The sequence below is a fragment of the Phyllopteryx taeniolatus genome, chromosome 18, assembly GCF_024500385.1.
Source record: "Phyllopteryx taeniolatus isolate TA_2022b chromosome 18, UOR_Ptae_1.2, whole genome shotgun sequence".
NCBI classification, from domain to species: domain Eukaryota; kingdom Metazoa; phylum Chordata; class Actinopteri; order Syngnathiformes; family Syngnathidae; genus Phyllopteryx; species Phyllopteryx taeniolatus.
The window spans coordinates 4,702,055-4,725,024 of NC_084519.1; the positions used below are offsets into that span (position 1 = coordinate 4,702,055).

The 22,970-nt window shown below is 40.3% G+C and overlaps 2 protein-coding genes across 2 annotated transcripts in view; one reads left to right on the top strand and one right to left on the bottom strand.

The window, feature by feature from the left end:
* vsnl1a (visinin-like 1a) overlaps positions 1-18,513 on the top strand; it is a 35,499-nt gene extending 16,986 nt beyond the window's left edge. Inside the window, exons 3-4 of the mRNA XM_061754396.1 lie at positions 13,200-13,415; positions 16,239-18,513. Of these exons, the coding sequence (XP_061610380.1) occupies positions 13,200-13,415; positions 16,239-16,436 (414 nt within the window). The 3' untranslated portion in view covers positions 16,437-18,513. The remainder of the gene's footprint in view (positions 1-13,199; positions 13,416-16,238) is intronic.
* Positions 18,514-19,239: 726 nt separating this feature from the next.
* Positions 19,240-22,334, bottom strand: sf3b6 (splicing factor 3b, subunit 6). Its single transcript, XM_061754397.1, has 4 exons — positions 22,177-22,334; positions 21,321-21,439; positions 19,939-20,077; positions 19,240-19,725 (listed from the first exon to the last, which is right to left on the bottom strand). The coding sequence occupies exons 1-4, from the start codon at positions 22,204-22,206 to the stop codon at positions 19,636-19,638; spliced, it is 378 nt and encodes a 125-aa protein (XP_061610381.1). The 5' UTR covers positions 22,207-22,334; the 3' UTR covers positions 19,240-19,635.
* Positions 22,335-22,970: the final 636 nt, after the last annotated feature.

Genomic DNA, 22,970 nt, shown 5'->3' on the forward strand with positions numbered 1-22,970 from the left:
CAGGGAAGCTCATTTTAAACACAATCATGGCACCCACCTGTTCCAAATTAGCCTGTTCACCTGTGGGACGTTCCAAACAGGTGTTTGATGAGCATTCCTCAACTTTCTCAGTCCTTTTTGCCACCTGTCCCAGCTTTTTTGGAACGTGTTGCAGCCATAAAATTCTAAATTAATGATTATTTGCTAAAAACAATAAGGTGTATCAGTTTGAACATTAAATATGTCTTTGTAGTGTATTCAATTAAATATAGGTTGAACATGATTTGCAAATCATTGTATTCTATTTTTATTTATGTTGAACACAACGTCCCAACTTCATTGGAATAGGGGTTGTATTAGTCAGTAGCACTGATGGAGTCATGCAACACAGCAACGAGAGATCAGTTGTGTGACAATGTGAGTGTATGTGTGAGCCCTTGTCCTCTCTGTGCATGCATGTATGAGATTGGCGGACTCACACCGGTGCACTCGGTTCTTATTTTTCCTCTTTCCACTATGTCCATTTCTGCGCTTTTCCCATCAGCACCGTACAATGGCCCTCCCAGCCACGCTGCGAAATACACTGTTAAGGCACCGAGGATGACTAAATGTACTGTTTGGGTTGGTAGACATTCTGTTCTCATATATATTTAATTAATCATTTTGTGCTATGTCACTTAATTCATTCTCCACTGCCTTTGTCGAGGTAATCATCCTTCAGGCTATGCAAAAGCAAAGGGTGGTGAAAGTGGTGTGGAGGGAGTTAGGAAGACTGATGACATTGGGTGTAGTATATGATGCATGACAGTCAGGCACATTAATTATAAAATGGTTATAATTAATAATAACCCTAGTGAGGCTTCTCCTCACTAGGGTCGCGGGCGTGCTGGAGCCTATCCCAGCTATCATCGGGCAGGAGGCGGGATACACCCTGACCTGGTTGCCAGCCAATAGCAGGGCACATACAAACAAACAACCATCCGCAGTCACATTCACACCTATGAGCAATTTAGTTTTCAATTAAACCAAGACACATGTTTTGGGGATGTGGGTGTAAACAGGGGTCCATGGTGAGAATCCACGCAAGCTTGGGGAAAACATGTTAACTCCACACAAAAATGTTCAAAGTGAGATACGAACCCAGCTAACCACCATTTCACTGTGCTGCGTTATCTGTGAAAAATTGGAGCTGAGTCTTATCACATGGTGCTTTATCATAAAAGAATTGAACTCGATTTTAAAGTATAGTGCTATTATGCTATTCAGATTGTGAAATTAAAAGAGATGGTAGCACAATTTTGAATGTCTATTAGCATGTTTAATTAAAAATGGAATAGCTTATTTAAATGCAAAACGGAAATCCATTCAGAAGGCAGACTGATGCAAAAATGGTCTGTAGCAAATATGAAATTTGATGTAATATAAAGCTAATATATGTATAATATAATATAAGTTTTTGCTATGTTAAATGACATATTTCAGTTTAATTAAACTATAATCACCATGTCTGACAGACAGAACATTTTAATTATGCATCTCATTAGAGAAGTCAATAAAATAAATTAGTATTTAGTGTTACTTACCAATGTTCAATGTTGTAGGATGTGTTTGAAATAATATTAAAGTGGTTTGGAATTATAATTTCTGTTTTAAACTATCAATGTCGGCAATTCTAAAGAACATGGAGTCAATTACTCGTAGATTTTTGCTGTTTGTCTCAGTGCTTGTTGACTTCACTCTACTGGTTTAGTATTATTTCTAACGTTACATCTGAGCTGTGGTGCTAAATCTTGTTCATGTGAGAATATACTGTAGTTGGATTTTGCAGAAGTATCCTTAAAAAAAAAAAAAAAAGCTTCACTAATGAATTCTATGAAAATAATGAACAATAATTTGGGCATTGTTATAGGTTCACTGAGGCTTTCACCTGCATTTCAAACACATGTATTATCAGTACGTTGACGAAGCTCAATTGATTTGAGTATGAAGGGTGTGAATGGGCAGGAGATGGATGGATGAATGGATGAATAACATGTCCCAAATGATTTCCAGCTTAATTAATGTGAAAATGTCTTGGTCAGTAACAATGAATGGAAAGTCTGACTTCCAAATTAAGTTGGAGTTATGCAGTGCCATTGTTGACGCCAGTACAGCCAAAATGGATGGGTGGCTGGTTGTGACAATTCATATAACGAGGTGCTTATATGTCACAGTGTGTGAAATTTCACATCCCAGACACATCAGCTGCTTTGTAAGTCAATTGGAACGACAGCTGGTGATGTTTCTTGAAACAGTGGCTTGAAAGACTTTGTCCAAAAGTTTTCCTTTTTGCTTTGATGTTAAACACACGCTCAGAGATTGTTACAAACATGCAAACATGGACACAGACAACGACCCATGTCAGAGAGGTATCCCTTTAACAATACAGTGAACTCCTGCTATATCACTAATTTTTAAGTGATTGTTTTCTACCTATATGATCAAAACATGAAGTATTAGCTGTATTTTGGTAGTTTTTTAAAAAAAGAATTATTCCTACGTTAAGACTTTATTTGAACACGTAATACTTTGTTTTTATTTAAGTTTACATACCCTGGCAGAATTTAATTTATGATGTTATGTGTTGAAATGTATTGAAATAAACAGTTGCCCGATTTAGGGGCTGCATCCTTCTGGGGCTGCATTTGAAGGCTGATTATATCATAACGTAGAGCGAAGGCAGAAAAGTTTATTTGAAGGCAGCACCGTTCTGATGTTGAACATTTTTTAGTGCAAAAGACAAAAAGTTCCGCAATTAACCTCACATACAGAAGCTTAGGTAAATCTGTAATTACAATGAGTGTTTCTACTTTTACTATGTAGCTCCAGCTCACACCCCTCATGGGAATTCCATAACAAACAGTCAGGCTACAACATTATAAGCATTTCGTTATGGAGAGTAATTGTAACACAATGTTAACACAACCATGACAAATAGTTAGAAACCACAGACACTTTATTAGTGTTTTGCACTGCATCCCAATGCACTCTGGGCCTTATGAATAATTCAAATGTACTCTAAGGTGAGGTAAGGTGAGGTGACATTAATTAAACATAAACCATTTTTTGTACCTTTAATATGTATAAAAATGTCATTACTCATAATAATCAGATGGCTCATCTAATTTTAAATAACTTCATTCATATACACTTTTTGGGTAATTGGTGGAACAGTGACTTAAAAGTTGACCAATGAAAATATACTCAGAAAATACAGGAAGGTGGGACAAACAGAAAGACAAGACACAGTGGAGTGAAGCATCCATCCATCCATTTTCTGAACCGCTTATCCTCACAAGGGTCGCGGGAGCGCTGGAGCCTATCCCAGCTGTCATCGGGCAGGAGGCGGTGTACACCCGGAACTGGTTGCCAGCCAATCGCAGGGCACATATAAACAAACAACCATTAACACCCACATTCACACGTATGGGCAATTTAGAGTCTTCAATGAACCTACCATGCATGTTTTTGGGATGTGGGAGGAAACCGGAGTGCCCGGAGAAACCCCACGCAGGCACGGGGAGAACATGCAAACTCCACGCAGGCGGGGACGGGGATTTGAACCCCGGTCCTCAGAACTGTGAGGCAGACGCTCTAACCAGAGTGAAGCAATATTACTAAATATTACTGGGATTGAAAAGTAATACCATGAGACAACTAATTGGGCATATTATTAACAACATTTTATTATTAAGGCTTACATTTCTGTGATACTGCAACAAATGACATGACAATAGTTACAGTACATCAGAAATTAGGCACACATGCAGTCTTACAGTACATATACTCTACATGACATGTACAGTATTATTGATTTACTGTATGCATCATATCAACAATGAAGTAGAAATGAATGACGTGGGGCGCTGTATAAATGATGGAAACACATTATGGATATTGGGAAAATGAATAGGAGGTTGTGTGTTACTGTTGCATCACATGTCACTCTTACGCATGAATTCTCAGTCTACCCTCTCTTGCTTTCGCTCCTCTCTGGCATAGCTTTTGTGCCCGAATAAGCGTGAGAAGGTTAAAAGCTGACGATGCGCATTTAAAAACGTGGTCTCACCTCACTCAAGCTGCTTGTACATGTATGTTGCCAAGCAAATTGCGTCACAAGGAGCGGAGAGTAAACCCCAGGTTTACCTGCCAAACCTGGCAGCCAAGCAATGAGTCACACTCTGCCTGCTGCCCTTCTTGGCTGCCTGTCTGTATCTGATTTAGAACATAGTCAGCACGGCGGAGGCAGGAAACGGCAACGGTGTGAATATTGCACACGTTTGTCAGGTTGGTATGTTGACGAATACAACACTCAAGCCAAAAAGGGAAATCTGATGGGAATCATTCACAGTAGGGTTATGTTTTATGAGTTTAAGGTTAAAAAAAAACAGTCAAAAAACAGTGAAAAGGACAACTGCACTTGTCCTTTTCACTCCATATGCAGTCTATTTTATTAACAAGAGACAAATTTCAGTGTCAGGTTTGCACCAAATTCCTCTGAAATGATCTGTAATCTATTTAGCAGGGGCATCTACAGTATACGTTCCATCCATTTTCCGCTTGTCCTCATTAGGGTCACAGGTGAGCTGGAGCCTTTCCTAGCCTACTTTGGGCGAGAGGTGAGGTACACTCAGAACTGGTCATCAGTCAATAATAGGGCACATATAGACAAATGAACATTCACACTCATATTTACACCTATACCCATTTAACTCCACACAGAACCTCAGAACTGTGAAACAAGCATGCTAACCAATACCGTTAAAGTTACACTTTTACAGTTAAATTTAGAGCATTTATTCTAGTATCCTGGACACCGGGGCCTATTTCTGCCACTAGTTTGCAAGTCGGGCTACCCGTTATTTCATACACTGTTGGACTAGAGCCAAAATGCCCATTAATTATGATAAGTAAGGCAATAATGAGTACGAGTCAGAGCCAAGACCCTTCAAGGCATTGTTATGGTGGGCATGCATGAGCGCTAATGAAACGGTCCTCAGTGTTCTTGATGGATGATGTGACTGTTGATCGAAATAAGATAAATTGTGAGATGTATAGTGCTATATTCTCTGCTCACTTTCAGCCAAATGCTCCAAAACTAACACGATGGCATGTCACAGTGCAGGTGGATAATTTGCTTCTGTTCAAGTACAATGAAATCCCATTTTGATTATTTCAAATTTGTCGTGAGTAAAGGAAAAGTCATCAAAACTGTCATACCTGTAAATCTGATTGCTGGTGCACAAATAAAATGTTAATTGCACATATAAATACATGAACAATTTGGTTGTGAACTAATTACTCCAAGACAGTTCAGCATGTCTGCAGAATTTGAGCATAAGAACTGAGCATATTGGAGTGTGTTTGCATTTGTGTGTGTGTTTACACACGTGTTTGTGTGAAGACCCTGAAGCCTTGGAAGCAGTGGCAACAATAGCAGTGTGCTGGCTGAGTTTCAGCCTGTGCCTTGCGTGTCACTGAGGGTTTATGTAAGAGTGAACGCAGGCTCAGTCCCTCTCACGCAGACCCACTCGAACACATACGCTACAATCACACACTGTAAATACCCCAGCAATTGATTATGCATGTGCTTTATTCCCACGCTCTCTCCCTGCCAAGCCTCCATGCAAAAGAAAAAATACTAATAATTTAACAACCAAGCAGTGACAGCCAGTGCAGTCAGCCTGAGGTCACTCACTGCACCTGACAACGTTTGTAAAGTGATGCATGAGACTAAGGCATTATTTACGCAGCCCTCTGGTTACACACAAGACTGACAGAAAGCAAAGAAAACAACTGATGGTTGGAGGGTGATTCATTTTGTAGCAAAGACAAAGTACACACATCCAGTGGCTTAAGGGTAAACCTTAGACGTCTTCAACTTTTGAGCTAGGCCTGTCACGATATTTCACACAGTGAGCTGACAGAGTTGGACGGCTGTGTCTTTAGCCACTAGTGAGCTCATGGCATGCTGGTGGACTGGTACACGCTTGCCAGTGTTGGCTCCGTCCACTCCACCACAGCGTTGCTCTATTTGCAGTGTGTAGATTCAGACAACAGAGACACTAAAGAGAAAGTTAACTGTTTGTTGTGTTCGCTAGCCCGGCCGTGAGCTAACTAGCTAGCGAATTAAGGAGCTAAACAGTTGACTCCACCGCAGCAATGTCCTTTAAAACATCGTTGCCTCTCCGAGTTGTTGTGTGTTAGTCCCCAATTAACACAAACATGGGAATGTTAACTGTTTATCAAGCATAACCTCAGTGGCACACGTTATTCAGCCAGCAGTTGACTACGGCGAACGTCAAAGTATAGTTGATGGAAGGGCTTGTCTTCAGCGGACCAACCACACAGTAGCCGGGTTTACATGGAGACTTTTTTGTCATTCCGATTGAAATCCTTCTGGTCAACTGCTTACATGTGACGTGATCTATTCCGATCGGGTATATACAGTGCATGTACTGTTTCTGAAATCGTCCAGTCACTCACTACTCCCTACTCCCCATGTAGGGTTGCACTATATAGTGAGCTCATTCATTAACAGCTTTTGGACACTACACGGCGCTCTGCTAATGATGTCACAGCTGCCGCACAATAACAAAGTAGGCTGTTGCGGTTGGTTAAAAAAACGCAGACGCATTGCATTACGGTGAGTGACCATCGGTTGGTCTTTTGCTACTACTTTTTCCTATGCTTTGTGGGAAATTTCAAGTGTACTATATAGGGCACTGAATTTGATCACTAAGCAGTCTGACACCACTACAAAATGGCATAACCACTATATTGTGCACTATATAGTGGTTAGTGAGTGATTTCGGACACAGCCACGATGTGCGCTACATTTAATTGGAGCAGCTGCATGACGCACTTCATCGTGAACGTCACGACAATTATCACAATGGAGGTTATTTTAAAAAAAAAAAGCTAGTATCTGTAAAGACAATCAAAGCACTCGTGGAGGCGGCACTACATCCACGAGTGTGTTTGTGGCGCATGGACACATCATCCGTATTTTGTCACGGAAATCACTAAACGCTGACTCGTTACGGCCGTAACATCAACTGTTTCGGATATTGGAGGCAGAAAATCCAGCACCCAACATTATCAGCCAGTATGGCGCTGTGACTGGCCACCGTGATGTAAAGTTCATCAATGAATTCAATGAAATCAACACTATATTGTTTTAAAAAAGGAGAGGAAAAAAAGCTGGTTGGGAGCGCGCTATTTTATTATGCCCCCCGGCTGCCAAGCCGCGGAGGCGAAAGCTCTCTTTGAGTCTTGTGTCAACGCATTATAAGTCACTAATAATCGCCTTCATGTTAGCGAATAAACTTCACTTCATAACCATGCGTCTTACACGTATCGTTTACGTTATAATGAAGGGAGGGCGAGGAGTGGGTAGGAAAATATGGAAAAGCGTGATGCTAATTGCTAAGCTATCGTGTCACGAAGTCGCAATACACCCAAATAAGTGATTGAGTGATACATTACACTTGTTACATAGGTCTGGCTGGAACCGCGTTATAGCAGAAAGTAACCCAAGTTTGAACAACAAAATAACAAGCCAATTAATACGAGTCTGGAGATATAAATGTAGAATAATTCACGGCCTCTGAACCGGAAATGAATTAATACGTCACTGGAGATCAAATTCAGACAAATTTGGACAAATTGTTCTGGAAGTAAATTTCTATAGGTTGGCAGCTCTGCATCACCAAACACAAATAGACACTGCCCACATCAACAACTTCACTGAGCCATCAAGTATACACCACTTATCATAGGCTAACGCTGATAGCTAATGCTAAGATGTGCATCCAACAAATCGCAAAGCAGCTCTGCTTACCTTTTGGCTTTGGCATTGTACGTAGGGGTGTCAAAGCCGTGAGGGATATGTGTATTTTTGCATTATAGTCCAACATCTTGATTCCAGCCATCGCTTGAAAGTGGCTCTGGATATTTTCCCAGCCTAACTTGTCATGTCATGGGCAGAGAAACTCAGTGTTCAGGAACACAGTCATCACACTTTCCTTTCCACTTTTGTTAATGTATTTCAACACGTTCCTTAATTATTGACAACAATCAAGCATGAGATGAAGTGGAACCTCAAACACAATACATTAGTTTGTACAAGACAAGCACAGTGAAGGGAGGACATTTTAATCGTTTTAAATTGGAGATCAGTTTCATTTGTGAGGGATTTTTTGTTTTGTTTTTTACAGTTTGGCTCCATCTGATCCTTTTTAGTTTCTAGATAACTGCTGTCGAATATAATCCAGTTATATGCAATCTGCAACTCCCCAAACTGCAACAGAATGCGCATAAAATAACTAAATCGCCCAGTTTTAAATCCTGACCCTTGCAAGCTCATCACTGGAAGCTTTTAAGCTGCAAGATGTCTGTCCAGCTTAGCTGTTATCTGAAGAGCAGCAAGCAAACACAAATGTGGATCTGGGGGTTGCTGCTAAGGGGGTTATTTTCAACCCAAACTTGCTAAATCCTTTTCTCACTTCTTGATGAGCTTCTTTGTGCTATTCCACCAGTGTGGGTGCTCCATCATGGACTGAATTATGCATCTGTTCTTCGACGTTGCATCCAGTCTGTAAGAAATGGCTTTCTCTGAAGTGCGACTCGTCAAGTGTCTCCTCCTTTCCCTTCTCTGCCAATCAAATTGTCTGGATGAGCACCAGTGCCAGCTTGCTGCCTGATTAGAGAGGCTTTAATGTTCTGCTTAACAACAGTGTGTGTATGTGTTTTGTGTGTGTGTTCTTCAGACTGGCCTGTGCCAGGCTCACACTAACCACTGATGTTCTCTCATCAAGCCAGCTGTGTCTGTAGAAAGCCCGACATTCAACTTGTAAACCCGACCTCATCACACAACCATGAACTACAACCACAGGATAAGGATGAGACTTAATGGAGATGGTAACCACTTAAGTGGGGTCCACAAATACTGATTTTTAAAATATTAATTTCTTTTTAAAATGTGAGAGCCCAGATATGACGAGAGAAAAAACCAGTCTGTGTGTGTGTTTACTGCCCTTGTAGTGTGTGGTGGCCTCGAGATGACCAACACAGCACACCAAACACGTAACAATATCTCAGCCGTTGATCATGAGTCTCCCCTCCCAAACCAGAAGCCTTGACTGACCTATGAGAGGCAGCATTGAGCTACAGGGCATCCAGAAAATAAATCAATAAATAAAAAGAGTAGAAATAGAGAAAGAAGCTAGGCTAACTGTTATCTTATCTGGTAACTTCATTGCATTAACTCTTCTTGTCATTTTTACTGTGGTGAATGACTTGGAAGTTATGTTATACAAAGAGTCAACACAATCGGTTGCTCCTCTCTTTGCAGCAACAATCTCCATGTCGCTTCTTTAATTGGCTATCATTCAGTTTCACATCACAATCATGGAGTCCGTGGCTTGGCCAAACTCATGGTTGACCACACATATGTATTCGCGATTGTAAATATTGAACAGGTTTCAGCAAATTTACAATTGTCACCCCGACTATTTTTTAGAGCAGATCAGAAAGGAAAAATGACTCTCAACACACCCCACACCACAGAATAATTGTTCAGAATAATCTTTTAGAGACATCCAAGAATCTGGCATTTCTTGACTTCGATCATGGGGGTTGCAAAACACGCCATGATTATTGGTATGTGTGTATCCAGCTTTAGTTATGCCTCACACAAAGCCCACCATAAGTGTTTTGGATGTGCACAGGTCTCAAGGTTTGGTAGCTCGCAACCGGTCTTTACGGTTATGAAGAACCCAACATAAAGTTTCAATAAAGAGGATGGGGATAGTACTTGTCACATTCTGGTTGAATGCCTGACTTCCCGGAGGCATGGGGAAAAAATGTGTCATCAGCCCGTAGAAATGCATCAGCCCTTAAAAATGCCATTTTTTTCCACATGGGTAACACACTTGCCTGTGATGAAAGCCAGGATCGAGGGGGATGCAATAGCTGTGCAAACTGGTCAGGAGGTATCCACATGTATGACAGAAAGTACCCATGCACCAACAGTGCCTCTTCAGCCTCATGTTCTGATGTTATTGTCCCTGTATTAGCAAAGCCAATATCGCTTTGTGCCTCGCCTCAGGTTCTAGCATCTGCCTTTAGAGGGCCAACTCCCTCAGTTGTTTCGGGAATATAATGTCAACATTGTCTTTACCTCTTCAATGCTACATGCATGGGGTTCCACAGAGAGAGTATTGCCGTTCGTGTTTTGCGTGCATGTCAAGTGCTGTGCGCATGGCAGACTTAGGGGGCGAAAGTGAGACATACAGTACTTCTGTCTTGGGGTCTGCATACAAAGTAGGCCTAAGTGTGGAGTACTTTTGTATGACTCATGAGGCACGCCACTCATACTTGTACAACGACTGTGTGTCTTACTGTCATCGCAAAGCAAACAGTCACGCTGACTTACTTAGGGCATACAAAAGAAATACGCGTCCAGTACGCAGTGCATATGATTTTTTTTGCAGGACCCATAGACTTTGCATGATAGCACCAACAGTCTCCATGGCCGGACCTCACATGGTGATGGAAACACACAGGTGTTGCGCAAGCATCAAGTACAGTTTTTCCCAATTTTCCACCATAGACCGCCTGTAGAGTCATGTACAGTGGGTTTTCAGTGAGGCGCTAGGCCTTAGGCCCGACTGTTTTCTTTTTCCTTTAATTAATCCATTATCTGACTGGTAACTGTTCCTATAGTTGATCAAGGAAATGTGGTCAAATGCTCACCCCTATTTAAAATAATATTCCTGTGCAATCTGCTGCCACTTTGTGCTTCTAAAAGTCAAACTATTCCATTTGCGAAAATATTACAGTCTCATGCCCCCCCCCACCCTCTCGTCCCACTTTTTTTTATCTCTCTCTCTCTCGCTCTCTCTTTTATGATTTTACATAACACAATGTGTTTCATAACTTTGCAGATTCTTAACCCCTTAAGAAAGATTGCTTCCTTTTCCCTCCTTCATCTCCTCTTTCATCCTCACGCCAACCCAACCCCACATCTCCTGCTGTTCCCTCTTCCACGGTTTGGCAGCATGAGGAGAGGCAGGTCCTTGTCGTGTGTTGTTAGGAGAGTGTGAGGCAGTCACTTACCTCTTCATTGGGCTTTTCTTCACAAATCAGTGGGTTGTCTCCTAAACAGAGCTGTCACACTCCCTCATACTTCTTTTGTAAAATATAGTCAACCGGACACAACATGAGGTTCACGTGTACACTCTGCTCAGAGCGAATACACGAGCTGTAAATTGTGCCTTGACAAAAAATAATAATGCTCAGATTTGATTGACGCTGTCAGAGAGGTATTTAATTTAACAGTGATTTTTAATTGTGGTTGCATTTGCAGTAGTGTTGATAGTTTAAAATCATTTTTTTGCCAACTGATGTGGGTTGGGACAAAATTGTAGCATTCCAATTTTAACTCACAAGAACGGGTGCTACTACATTGTCACGTATAACATTTTGCAATGCAGACTACCAGTATAAATTCATGGCTCACTATTGAGAAAAGTAATATCTGTCTGACAGTGCCCATGAAAACACGGAATCATTATCATTATACAGGCAGATTTTGATACAGCTCTTGTATTGGATTTCATTTGACCCTGTAGTTCTTTCTCTTCCTGCGGTCGTGACTCCAAACAGTGCTGGCACAGTTGCGCTCAGGCGAGACTAGTCTAGTGTCCTTGTCGTGTTCCTTGTAGGATTAGAGTGTCTGCTACACACACAAGCAAGGACACAGCGTGGAATGGTCTGGGAAAAAAAGTACACACACCTCCATTTACTAAATGCGGAGAACAGAAGGAGCCGTTATTAGAGTAGGAAGCTTAAGTTTGATGTAATTCATATCTGGAAGCTCCAGTTGATGGAAATACACCTACAGGGCTTGAGTTTTGCACGACATGAGATTTCAGTCAAACAAGTCAGATGGACAAGATTGTTCAGCCTCGGTGGGCATATGCGCTCTACTGAGTGCTTTTGTAGTTCATCTGTCATTCCAGGCTACAACAGCCAATAAAGTCAGTTAGTGTTGAGGTATTGTTGAAAACTACCAGTGAATTGTTGACCGAGCCAGCTAATGGATTTTAATTAGTCTGAAGTACCTTGGGATTTTTTTAGAGGCCCTGTCTCATGCAAGTGACCTGGCCCCCATCCCACCCCAATGGCGAGTCCAACTCCTGTTACCATGACAAACCAGGGCACACACACTTTATTATGAAGGAATAACACAGTGTTCGCTCGCAAATAATTGTTTAACGTCTTAGCCTTTTCACATTTTATAGCACAGGTGTCAAACTCGAGGCCCGGGGACCACATCTTTTTACTCTCTTAGGAGCCGTACCGATGGCTAATTTAAAATAAAAAAACAAACTTCAATTCATGACACACAAAGCAGGTGAGGTTGACAGTGCGCAAGAAAAAGCACAACTGAGGCGTCTGTGTCCTTTCCAAGACTGTTCGTGAACCGAAGCAAAGTGCATGAACCAAGCCAATTTTTCTCAAAAATGTTCGTGAACCGTATTGTTGGGGAACTGTGGCATTCGCTAACTGAGGCTCTCCTATAAATTGAACAAAAAGCCGCATTTCTAGCAATCAATACATGTTATATCCCTTAACAAAAGCTGTAAAACGGTACTATCCATCGATCCATTTTCAACACCGCTTATCCTGGTTAGGGTCACAGGGCGCTGGAGCCTATCCCAGCTGACTTCGGGCGAAAGGTGGACTACACCCTGAACTGGTCGCCAGTCAGTCGCAGGGCACATATAGACACGGACAACCATGCGCACTCACATTCACACTGTCACTGAGTGGGAACGGAACCCACGCTGCCTGCACCAAAGGCCGGCGAGTGTACCACTACACCATCAGTGACTAATTAATTTCTATTCAACTCTATCACTTGATTTGGGGTGCCAAAACCAGTGGTGCACCAGAATGATACCTAAAGGGTGGCTGTATGGGAAATCAAAATAAACTTTTTTGTCTTAATGTGCAAATACTATATTGTGTTGTTGTGCACTTGACCAAAAATATGACAAAATATAACATATCCTCTATAATGTCAACTAGATTTTAATTAACACATTCAATTTTGAGCTTAAGCAAAAAGTGTATTTTAACGTTCACCTTTTTTTTCTCCTTTTTCCCGGTAGTTCTTCCCTTACGGTGATGCGTCCAAGTTCGCCCAGCACGCCTTTAGAACTTTCGACAAGAACAGCGATGGCACCATCGACTTCAGAGAGTTCATCTGTGCGTTGTCCATCACGTCACGGGGCAGCTTTGAGCAGAAGCTCAACTGGGCCTTCAACATGTATGACCTGGATGGAGATGGCAAGATAACACGGGTGGAGATGCTGGAAATCATTGAGGTAGGAAGACGATATCTTGAAGTTAAATGAACTAGCTTTATGCCTAACGTGCACCACACACATGTACTGTACAACTGTTAAATAACATATACATGCTGGATGTTGCAATGAAATGTAAATTCCAAATTAGTTGACCCCTCTATTCACAGGGGATAGGGACAGTGAGTTGCGAAAATCTGTTATTTGACGGCCATTCTAATTGCATTTAAATGATTATATTTTTAACCCAAAACATTCTTGAATAATCAAGGATAAACCGCCAATACGTTTGTCTGGGGTTGCCCCCCTCCCAAAAAAAACAAAACAAAAAAACTAAGAAACAAAGAGAAAATAAGAAAAACTTCTTTTTTTTTTTTTTTTTTTAAAGATTTGAAAAAAACATTTAGATAAATGAAAAACATCTGCGAATAGGTGAATCTGCAGATGCCGAACTGCAAGCATGTAGGGGTCCACTGTAGATAAAAAGGACAGTGGCTTGGAATAAGGTGTACAGGAGTCCTCCGTTCCCGACTTTCTCGACATACAGCAATTCTAGGTTACGAATGGCACGCAATAAACTCGTTTGCGCAGCGGCACATGAACATGCCATCACGCGGCACAAGAAGGCAAGCTCAGTTACCAGTTCCTTGCACACACAAAACTGCAATTAACTCATGTACGCCAATTTCGTTCTTTGCTATAGAGACATTATGTGAAACTATGGAGTCACTGACAAAGAGACACTGAGACAAGAGATAAACAAGGGAGACCGTCGGTATGAGTCATCATATGAGTCTGCTGGATATCTTGGATCTTGCTGACCAATTCACACATTTCCTTCAAGCATGGGGCTTTTTTTTTTTTTGTCTGGGAGCTCCAAAAAGAGGCAAGGGGAAAATCAGGGGAGGTGTGAACCAATCAAACCGTGTGAGTTTTCATTGTCCTTGAACGCCTCCCACAGGGCGGCGGCGTAACAGCAGTTTGTCATGGTGCACTTGAAGAACTTGGGTAAAAGAGGGACAATCTACATTAATATACAACATAGGGCAAATTATTAGACTTCAAGGTGACTGTACCTCTTCCTGTGCGAATGAATGACTCAATAAAATGTAGGACTATTTGATTATTTTAGCATCATCTTAATTCTACGTTTTCGCAAGATACAGCATGTTGGACAATTCTATGCTTCCAACTTAGTAGGAACAGTTTGGGGACGCCCCCTTCACGGTTACTCTAGCGCGGCCCTGCTGCAGGGCTCAAACCGAGGCCCATAAAGACATGCTTGGATCAGTCTGCTCTGATGTCGAAGAACGTAAGACCTCAACCCCAATAAACAACTTTGGAATGAACTAGAACATCCTGTAGATCAGACTACACTCTGGAATCTCTGAAGTTGTTCAGTATCTGTTCCGAAGTTCCAGACCCAGGGATGGAAATACTGTAATCCATTCCAGAGTCATATTTTTATGTTCTAAAACTTTAATTAATCATACAGATATTCAAAGTAGCATTTTAACATGAATCAACTGGCACAAGTGTCAAAATAGCTGAGGTCCCGTGAGGTACCTTTTGCTGTATCACTTGATCTGTACCACGGGACATGCTGACATCTCGGGCGGCAGTTTGAAGTCTTTCAATAAGACTTAGAAGCCAAGTTTTCACTGTTTTGCTTACATTTTTAAAGCCTCAAGGGGCGTTCAACTTTGGGTATCGACTCCATTTTCTTTCTTTCTTTTTTTGGTTTGGTCTCTTCTTGTGTAATGCTTGGCGGGCTGGCTTTTGTCATCTTAAAAAGCGATTCCCTGGAAAGACAAAAAAAAAAAAAAAAAGCATTTGAACTTGTACTAAAATAAATAAATAAAACTAAGTCAGAAATGGAAAACAGAAAGAATGAATTTTGTCTGTCAAATACAATACCCATTTTAATAACTCGGCTGCTTGCAACTTGGTTGCTACTTGTGCGCCACGGTGGTTGACTGGTTAGCACATCTGCCTCACAGTTCTGAGGACTGGGGTTCAAATCCCGGCCTCGCCTGTGTGGAGTTTGCATGTTCTCCCCGTGCCTGGGTGGGTTTTCTCCGGGCACTCCGGTTTCCTCCCACATCCCAAAAAACATGCATGGTAGGTTCATTGAAGACTAAATTGGTGTGAATAACCCATAGGTGTGAATGTGAGTGCGAATGGTTGTTTGTTTGCATGTGCCCTGCGATTGGCTGGCAACCAGTTCAGGTTGTACCCCGCCTCCTGCCCGATGATAGCTGGGATAGGCTGCGGCGCTCCCGTGACCCTTGTGAGGAGAAGATAATGGATGGATGGATGCTGTCAAAACAACATTTTCCCATAACTTTGCTAACGTTCTAAACTAACATAAAAATGCTAATTAGCTGTTAATAACAACTGAAAACTACACCTTACTTTTATAGCAGGGCATGCCGCATTTGTCACAAATAATTCTTGTAGCCGACAACATCATAGGATTCTCTAAAATAGGGCCATGAATTGGAAATCTCTTGCGTCTACGAATCTGTTGACATCATCATTAAGGCTGCGTGGTTCACGTTCCTCCATGTAACTGCTGTCTTGTTTTTGTTCTGCCAAACAAGATCTAAGTTCATACAGATACCTGAAAAACTACTTATGTAAAGTCCAAAAAATATTTGTACGTACTTAGTTACTTCCCGCCACTGTGCAGACACCTCACTATTTGTATACAAGCAATTAAAAAGAACAGTTTCCATTATACAGTATGTCCCCTTTAAGTGAATTATTCATTACAGAGAGCTATGCAGACAGAAAAACAAATTCACATGGAAACTGTCTCCTCTTTTGTCTTCATTCTTGCAGGCAATCTACAAAATGGTGGGCACGGTGATCATGATGAAAATGAATGAGGACGGTCTGACGCCCCAGCAGCGAGTGGACAAGATCTTTTCCAAGATGGATAAGAACAACGATGACCAGATCTCGCTGGAGGAGTTCAAAGAGGCGGCCAAGAGTGACCCCTCCATCGTATTACTCCTGCAGTGTGACCTCCAGAAATAAGGTGAAGGCTGAGCGGAGCAACCCCGACAAGACAACACCGCCGCTCCTGCCACAGACTGCAAAGAAAGAATTTCATGTTCCATTCAGTTTGCAGCTATTTCCACTGAACAACTACAGAAAAAAAAAAAATGCTTGGACAACCTTTCAATGGATCTTGCTTCTTGTGTTTGAAACACTTGTGTGCATGAGAATGTTATTTGATTTAACAAACAATAAACACACACAATCACATGCATACACACACAAAATATGCCACTGTATATTGAATACCACGCACAAATCATATATAAAGATATAATATATATATATATTTAAATTATTTAAAGAACAAATGCCAAAATGTGAAGTGTGCTATGTTTTTTTCCCCTCCAATTTCATTCTATTGGAACATCAATGATGTGCTACACTGGATTTGCCGCTATACTCTATTTGTTGTTCCACTGATGCTAGTTGTACGTGTTTACTGAAGTCAACCAAACCAAATTCCTGTTAATGCATCTGCCTCTATCCGTCAAATATTAGCTCTAGATAATAAAACAGAGAAGTGGTTTGTCTGGCGTTTTCTTCTCAAACATGCTTGTACTGTCAGTTAAAACAACTACAAAACTACAAGATTCAAAAAAATGTAAATGTAGTTAATTTGCATGCCTTTAGGTTCTGCCTTAAAACTCTCGTCATTTTGCATCCTGCGATTGAAGACAAGAAAGCCTTATCAAAGCTGATACCTGTGAAGAAAACAAAAAGGGCGGGGACGTCGTGTGTTTTGTGACAATTTTTGCCTGACTTCTTTAACTGTGGGAGCATGTGTCCTTGTAAATTAGCTGTCGTAGATGTCGCTAAGAACCCAACCCCGAACCTTGAGCCTTCATTGGAAAAATTGTATGCCATTGATTTGTGAAGAGAAAGGGGAAAATGAAAAACAATCACAAGCAAGTTGGATTAGAGTTGGAAAAAAAATTACTTTTCACTTTTATCTCGAGAGAAATCATTGAGTTGGAGAGGTTCAAAGTAGGATACTTGACTAAGTGTGCACTCCCACAGAGGCTCTTCTGCCATACCATAGTTCGGCACAATATTGTTATGGTTGTCAATAACTGGTGAGAGGAGGAAAAAGTCACATCAATTATACCTACACCTGTGTAGTGCGTGTTTGTGCTAATGCATGAACAAGCATACCATAGTCAAACCCACCTCTTCAAACAATGTTTGGGCCAGGAAAGTGTGCTGTGCTTGAGCTTCAGATGCCAAACAGGCCAAGACACGGTACAAAGCTAAACATCCTTGATGATTTTGTTTTAAATATTATGTGATCGAGACTGAATCAAATAGCGCATTTCAGTTTGTCTCGATTGCTTTAACATTAATCAACAATCAATCCCACATCATTGACATTCTATACCCAACTATTTATTAATTTTATTATGCCCATCAGTAATTCCGAGCTTTAGTTTCACCTTCATTGGCATCATCAAGAGCTTGCAGGTTGCATATCAGTTCAATTAATGAAGAAAATTAGGCCTGCATTTCAACACGTTTTTTCCCAGTCAGTTCCGACAAGTGCGTTTGATTAACAGTCAAAAGAGGACATCGCTTCATGTAGAGCCAGGTTAAACAATTTACCCACCTCAAAAACTAAACCTTTTTGTACTTTTTTACTACCCCTCTCTCTCTCTCTCTCATTGTATGGATGCAAAGTAGCCAGTGTTGCAAAGGTCAATGGAATTGCGGTGCCTCCTGAGAGCCCATCATTATCTTTCAGTAAATAAGTCCACCTTGCCCTCATTATGACCTGCTTTAACACAGCCTAGTGTTTTATTAGCCTCTATGTCCTGATAAACAGCAGTATTCCTCAGCAAGGTGACTTGTCCTTGTAGGTTTCATCTTCTTTGAACCTATTTTTTTTTTTTTTTGCTGTTCCTAACTACAAGTCTGTTATTGCAAAGATCAAGATACCAAATGTAAGCAAAAGGCAATTGTGTAGAAGGATTCTTTTGTAGCATGTATTGTGTTCCTGATGACATGGCTGCACTACATACCCTGTGTTGTGATTTAATCTAATAAAAGGAACTCTATGGGCTGTTTCACCTCTCTTGTTACAACACAAAGACAAAACAATCAACGAGCCACGAAAAAGTATAAATGATAGTATTGGTCAATATTTTTTAACTGGCACCAAAGAATTCTATGCTGTAGAAATATTCATTTTTTTACTTTTCTTACAAAACAGAAGTGCAATGTCACCAAATTATAAATTTGGTTCCTTCCCGAGACCCAGACTTACAAAATTGTTTAACATATTGCCATAACATTAACATACATGACAATTGACACGTGCACTGTATAATAACAAGACACATTTTTTACAATCATTAACCCAAAAACAAAATAAATTGTGTCAACGATAGCTTACAGCATTCACTCCAATTGTCATCTAAACATGATGTTGGGTCCAATCCCTAAATTTAGGGAAAGGCTGCAATAAGCAGAGCTAAATTAGTTCATGACTTGATTAAAATTTGGATGTTATGCAAAATACCGCCTCGTGGTCACCATGTTTACCTCACAAACTAAATTCTCCATAGGTGTGAACGGTTGTTTGTCTATACAGTATGTGCCCTGAAATTGGCTGGACCAGTCCAGGGTGTACACCACCTCTCATCCAATGTCAGCAGGGGAAATGGATGGATTTTAGGCATACTTAGTGTAAACTATTACATATACTAATGTGAGCGGCTAATAGAAAGGCCAATATTTACACTTTGATTAAATCTAAAATGTGTAAATGAGGAAAGAGACAATGGCCTTAAGAGAAAGAAAATATATTTTACAGACAGCAAGAAATTATTCCAATCAAGGCTATTTTAAAGTCAAAGATTGTTGAAAAAGCAGAGGAAACATATTTTTTTTTTTAAAGAACAAAAAAAACCTAAAATCTAAATACAGGTAAAACCAAATCACATGAAGCAAAACAGCATTCCTGCACTTTAATTCTAAAGTTACAAGGCTAACCTTAACATTTTCACATATTTAATTATAATTGTTTAAAAAAAAAACCATAACAAAATAAAAATTAAGAAAACAGATTATGTTTGTAATGATGATGATGAACTGCGGAAGTACTTGACTGCCACAAATGTAGCCGAAAAAATGTAGCTTGAGACAACAATGAGACAAAAAGAGGAAGGATGTTTTCTGAATGCTACTTGGGAGGGTCTGTGTTGATGCCATATTTCTCTTTTAGGAGCTTCAACTGTTCCTCTTTCTTTTTTGTGTCCATTTTCTGGAATGCCTGTTATATAAAAAAAAAAAAAAAAAAAAGAAAAATTAGCCACCTAAAATACCAAATGCATTGATAATATATGCATGCAAATGCATTGATAATATATAATACCTATATTAATAATATATAATACCTATATTAAGATTAACAGTGACTTCAAAAATCTAAGAAACAAAATGATGCTGATTTACAATATGGATCAAACAAAACGCGTGCACATACCCTGTTTGCGTTGTAGTAGAGAACCACCAGGTAGCGGTTGCAAACGTTGAAGCCTGACAAGTGATCACATGCATTTTTGGCATCAAAAATATCTTCATAAACCACATAGGCTGTTCCTCTTGTTTCAGGTGTGTTTCCTCTGAAATGAAAAAAAAATGCTCAATGAATAAAAGCTGCTCAATATCCTTCAAGGAAAATAAAAGGGTATTACAAGCACTCCGCACCTTTGCTTTCTTGTGCTAAAATAATTCGATCAATATTTCATATGCAGTGTCAAAATTACCGTAACATCTATGCTAAGGTCCGTTAGCCGTCTCACCCGTTTTGTATGTTAGCATTAAGAAAACGGCCTTTCATGACACAAATGTATATAGTTTGATAGCCCAATGACAGTCCAAGTGAAAATATTTGGTTTGCAGTAGCTGTAGCTACAGTTTTGTGCCTGAGTGCTCTTACCCACAATCGAAATTGAATGAACAAGTGCTATTTGCACTCTCGAAGAGGGAGTGAATTCTTTTGGAATTGTTTTTGGATGGCTGGAGTAGATTAATGGGATTTCAATTCACTTCAATAAGGACAAATTATTCGATATACAACTACATTGAATTACGAGCTTGGTCAGAGTACCACTGTAAACAGCTTGAACCAAGCACACTTCTAAATTGAGGGGGAAAGTCTTCTTTTATGTTTCTCTAACTGATGTGTTCCAAGAACTTTTAATGTTTTTAAGGCCAGCGGCACACCCAGCCATGCAGCCGAAGGGGACGGAACTGGACAATCGTGAATAGATTTCAATGGACGACTCACCCTCGCACACTTGGCAAATGACTGTCACACACCTGCCAACTCGCTGCAACAGAAAACCTACAACGCCTGGCGTTCGTATCTTTTCAGGCACCACATATATTACTTTATTGACCCACAAACAACATGGCACGATTGTCAAGGAAGAAGCGGATTGCCTTGGCCGCTGTAGTTATATTATAATAATACAAAGAGGAAACGGGTGAGAATAAAGGAGAGCGTGTGAATATTTGAGAGACTGCTGGCAATCTCCTTTCATTCACTGCACTCGTGATTTCAGTGACATTGAGACTCGCCATGCTCATCTACATATTAAATGACACAGTTAGGCCCAAGTATAATTGTAAGACATTATTAATACTAAGTGTAAGAAAATATATAAACTACATTAATAGTGCTTTGCATCTAGCTTGGTACCCTGGAAACAATATTTTAGTTGTGCCAAAATTTGAACCTCAGAAATTTGAGGCTGATTGCTAACCACTTCATCACTGTGTTGCCTCAAGCAAGACATTGCCTTTCAATATTAACGTTGTATAGTTAAATGGCACTGACAAATCAATGTGTGTTGTGCTTACGTTCTGATTTGACGTATTGGTCCGTACTTTCCAAAGATATCATACATTTCCTCCGCTGTGATCTTGTAGGGAAGGTTCCTGATGTAAAGGATTCTGTTGACCTCTGGAGGCAGTCGTATCTGCACACAGAACAAAGACATTCACAGGCCAACAACATTAGAAGTCAAATCTACCCATTTGTTTTCTATGGTGCTGGTCCTCATTCGGGTCGCAGGTGAGCCGACTTTGGGTGAGAAGCACCCTGGACTGAGTCACAGGGTACATATAGTCATGCTAACCACTAGGTCACAGTGGTGACCAAAAGTCAAGGTATAGACTACAAACCTTTTTCACCACAATGCAAATGCTAAACAACGGATAACTGTTGTCAAAATAACGTGTTGTTCGATAATACCAACACAAGGGTGCCAGTCAAAACCTCGCATTAGTTACAGTACTATTATCCTCAAGAGTATGTACGTTTTCAGTAAAACGACGCTTCGACGAAGCTGTACAAACATGAAATAAATTCAAAGGAATCATTCGTTTTATCTGACAAATGGTAGCTTTTCGACTTGATGAACAAACCGCATTATCAATAATGAGTAGCATGCGTATACAAAAATATCAAACGTTCCCGGAGTGTGAAGATGGATACGAGTGACAATGTAAAATGTTTTGGGGGTAGTAACCTCACTAATTGATCGTGTTGAGATGCAAAATGAGTGGCGAATAATGAATATTGCTCAGTAAATTTAGCTTAACTACGTTAGTGGGCTAGCTAGTTAGCTAACTGCGTACTCAAACTGTGCGTAAAAGTGTAACATTTCCGTCAGAATGTACATACACAAACAGCATAAAGTAAGAAAACACTTACGTTAGCGCGTTTTGCTGCTTGCATAGCCATGATGACTAAATATTCTTGTCTTTCAGGGAGGAACTCTAAATAGAAAGAAGCAGACTACTAACACTTGCGCGTACAGCGTCAAGATGGCACCGTCGCATGTTGGTGACGCATAACATCCGGTATCCGATTTGGGCTTGCCTGCCCCCGAGAGGAGAAAAAAATAATAAAATTCTCATCAAGCTGAATAAATGTTGAAAATGTGTTTCTCCTTCACTGTATTTAATATTTTTGCTATATTTTGTCCCACTTTTTATATAAGCCTGTGTGAGTTTTTTTAACCTTCCATTCGGATGAATGGGCGATTTAGAATAAAACTATATTTCGCCAAGCATGGCATATTTAATAAGGAGCTGTTGCTCACATCAGCCTCACGGAGACCACAGCTATCAAAGAACTAAGGCCTCAAAGAAAAACCGACAGAGGAAGAAAACAAACATAAAATGGATAAAGATGACACAGGCGTACGTCCTATAGCCTGTGATCTAGTGCCTCACTGTGGCATAAACGTAGTACTGCACATCAACTGAGGCCATTCAGTGTCTCTCAACAGACTGTAAGTATTGTTTTGGTTCTTTGAGTGCTCTTGGTTTTTATTTCTTATTTGTAACTCTATATTATAAATCTCAGTTAAACTGTACTTCGTTTATGGAGCACTTTATAACAAACATAGCTGCACACAAAGTGCTGTACATTATATAAAAAATAAAACATAAAAATACTTAAACATAGGTGAAATTAAAACAATAGATTAATAGCAACCTTAA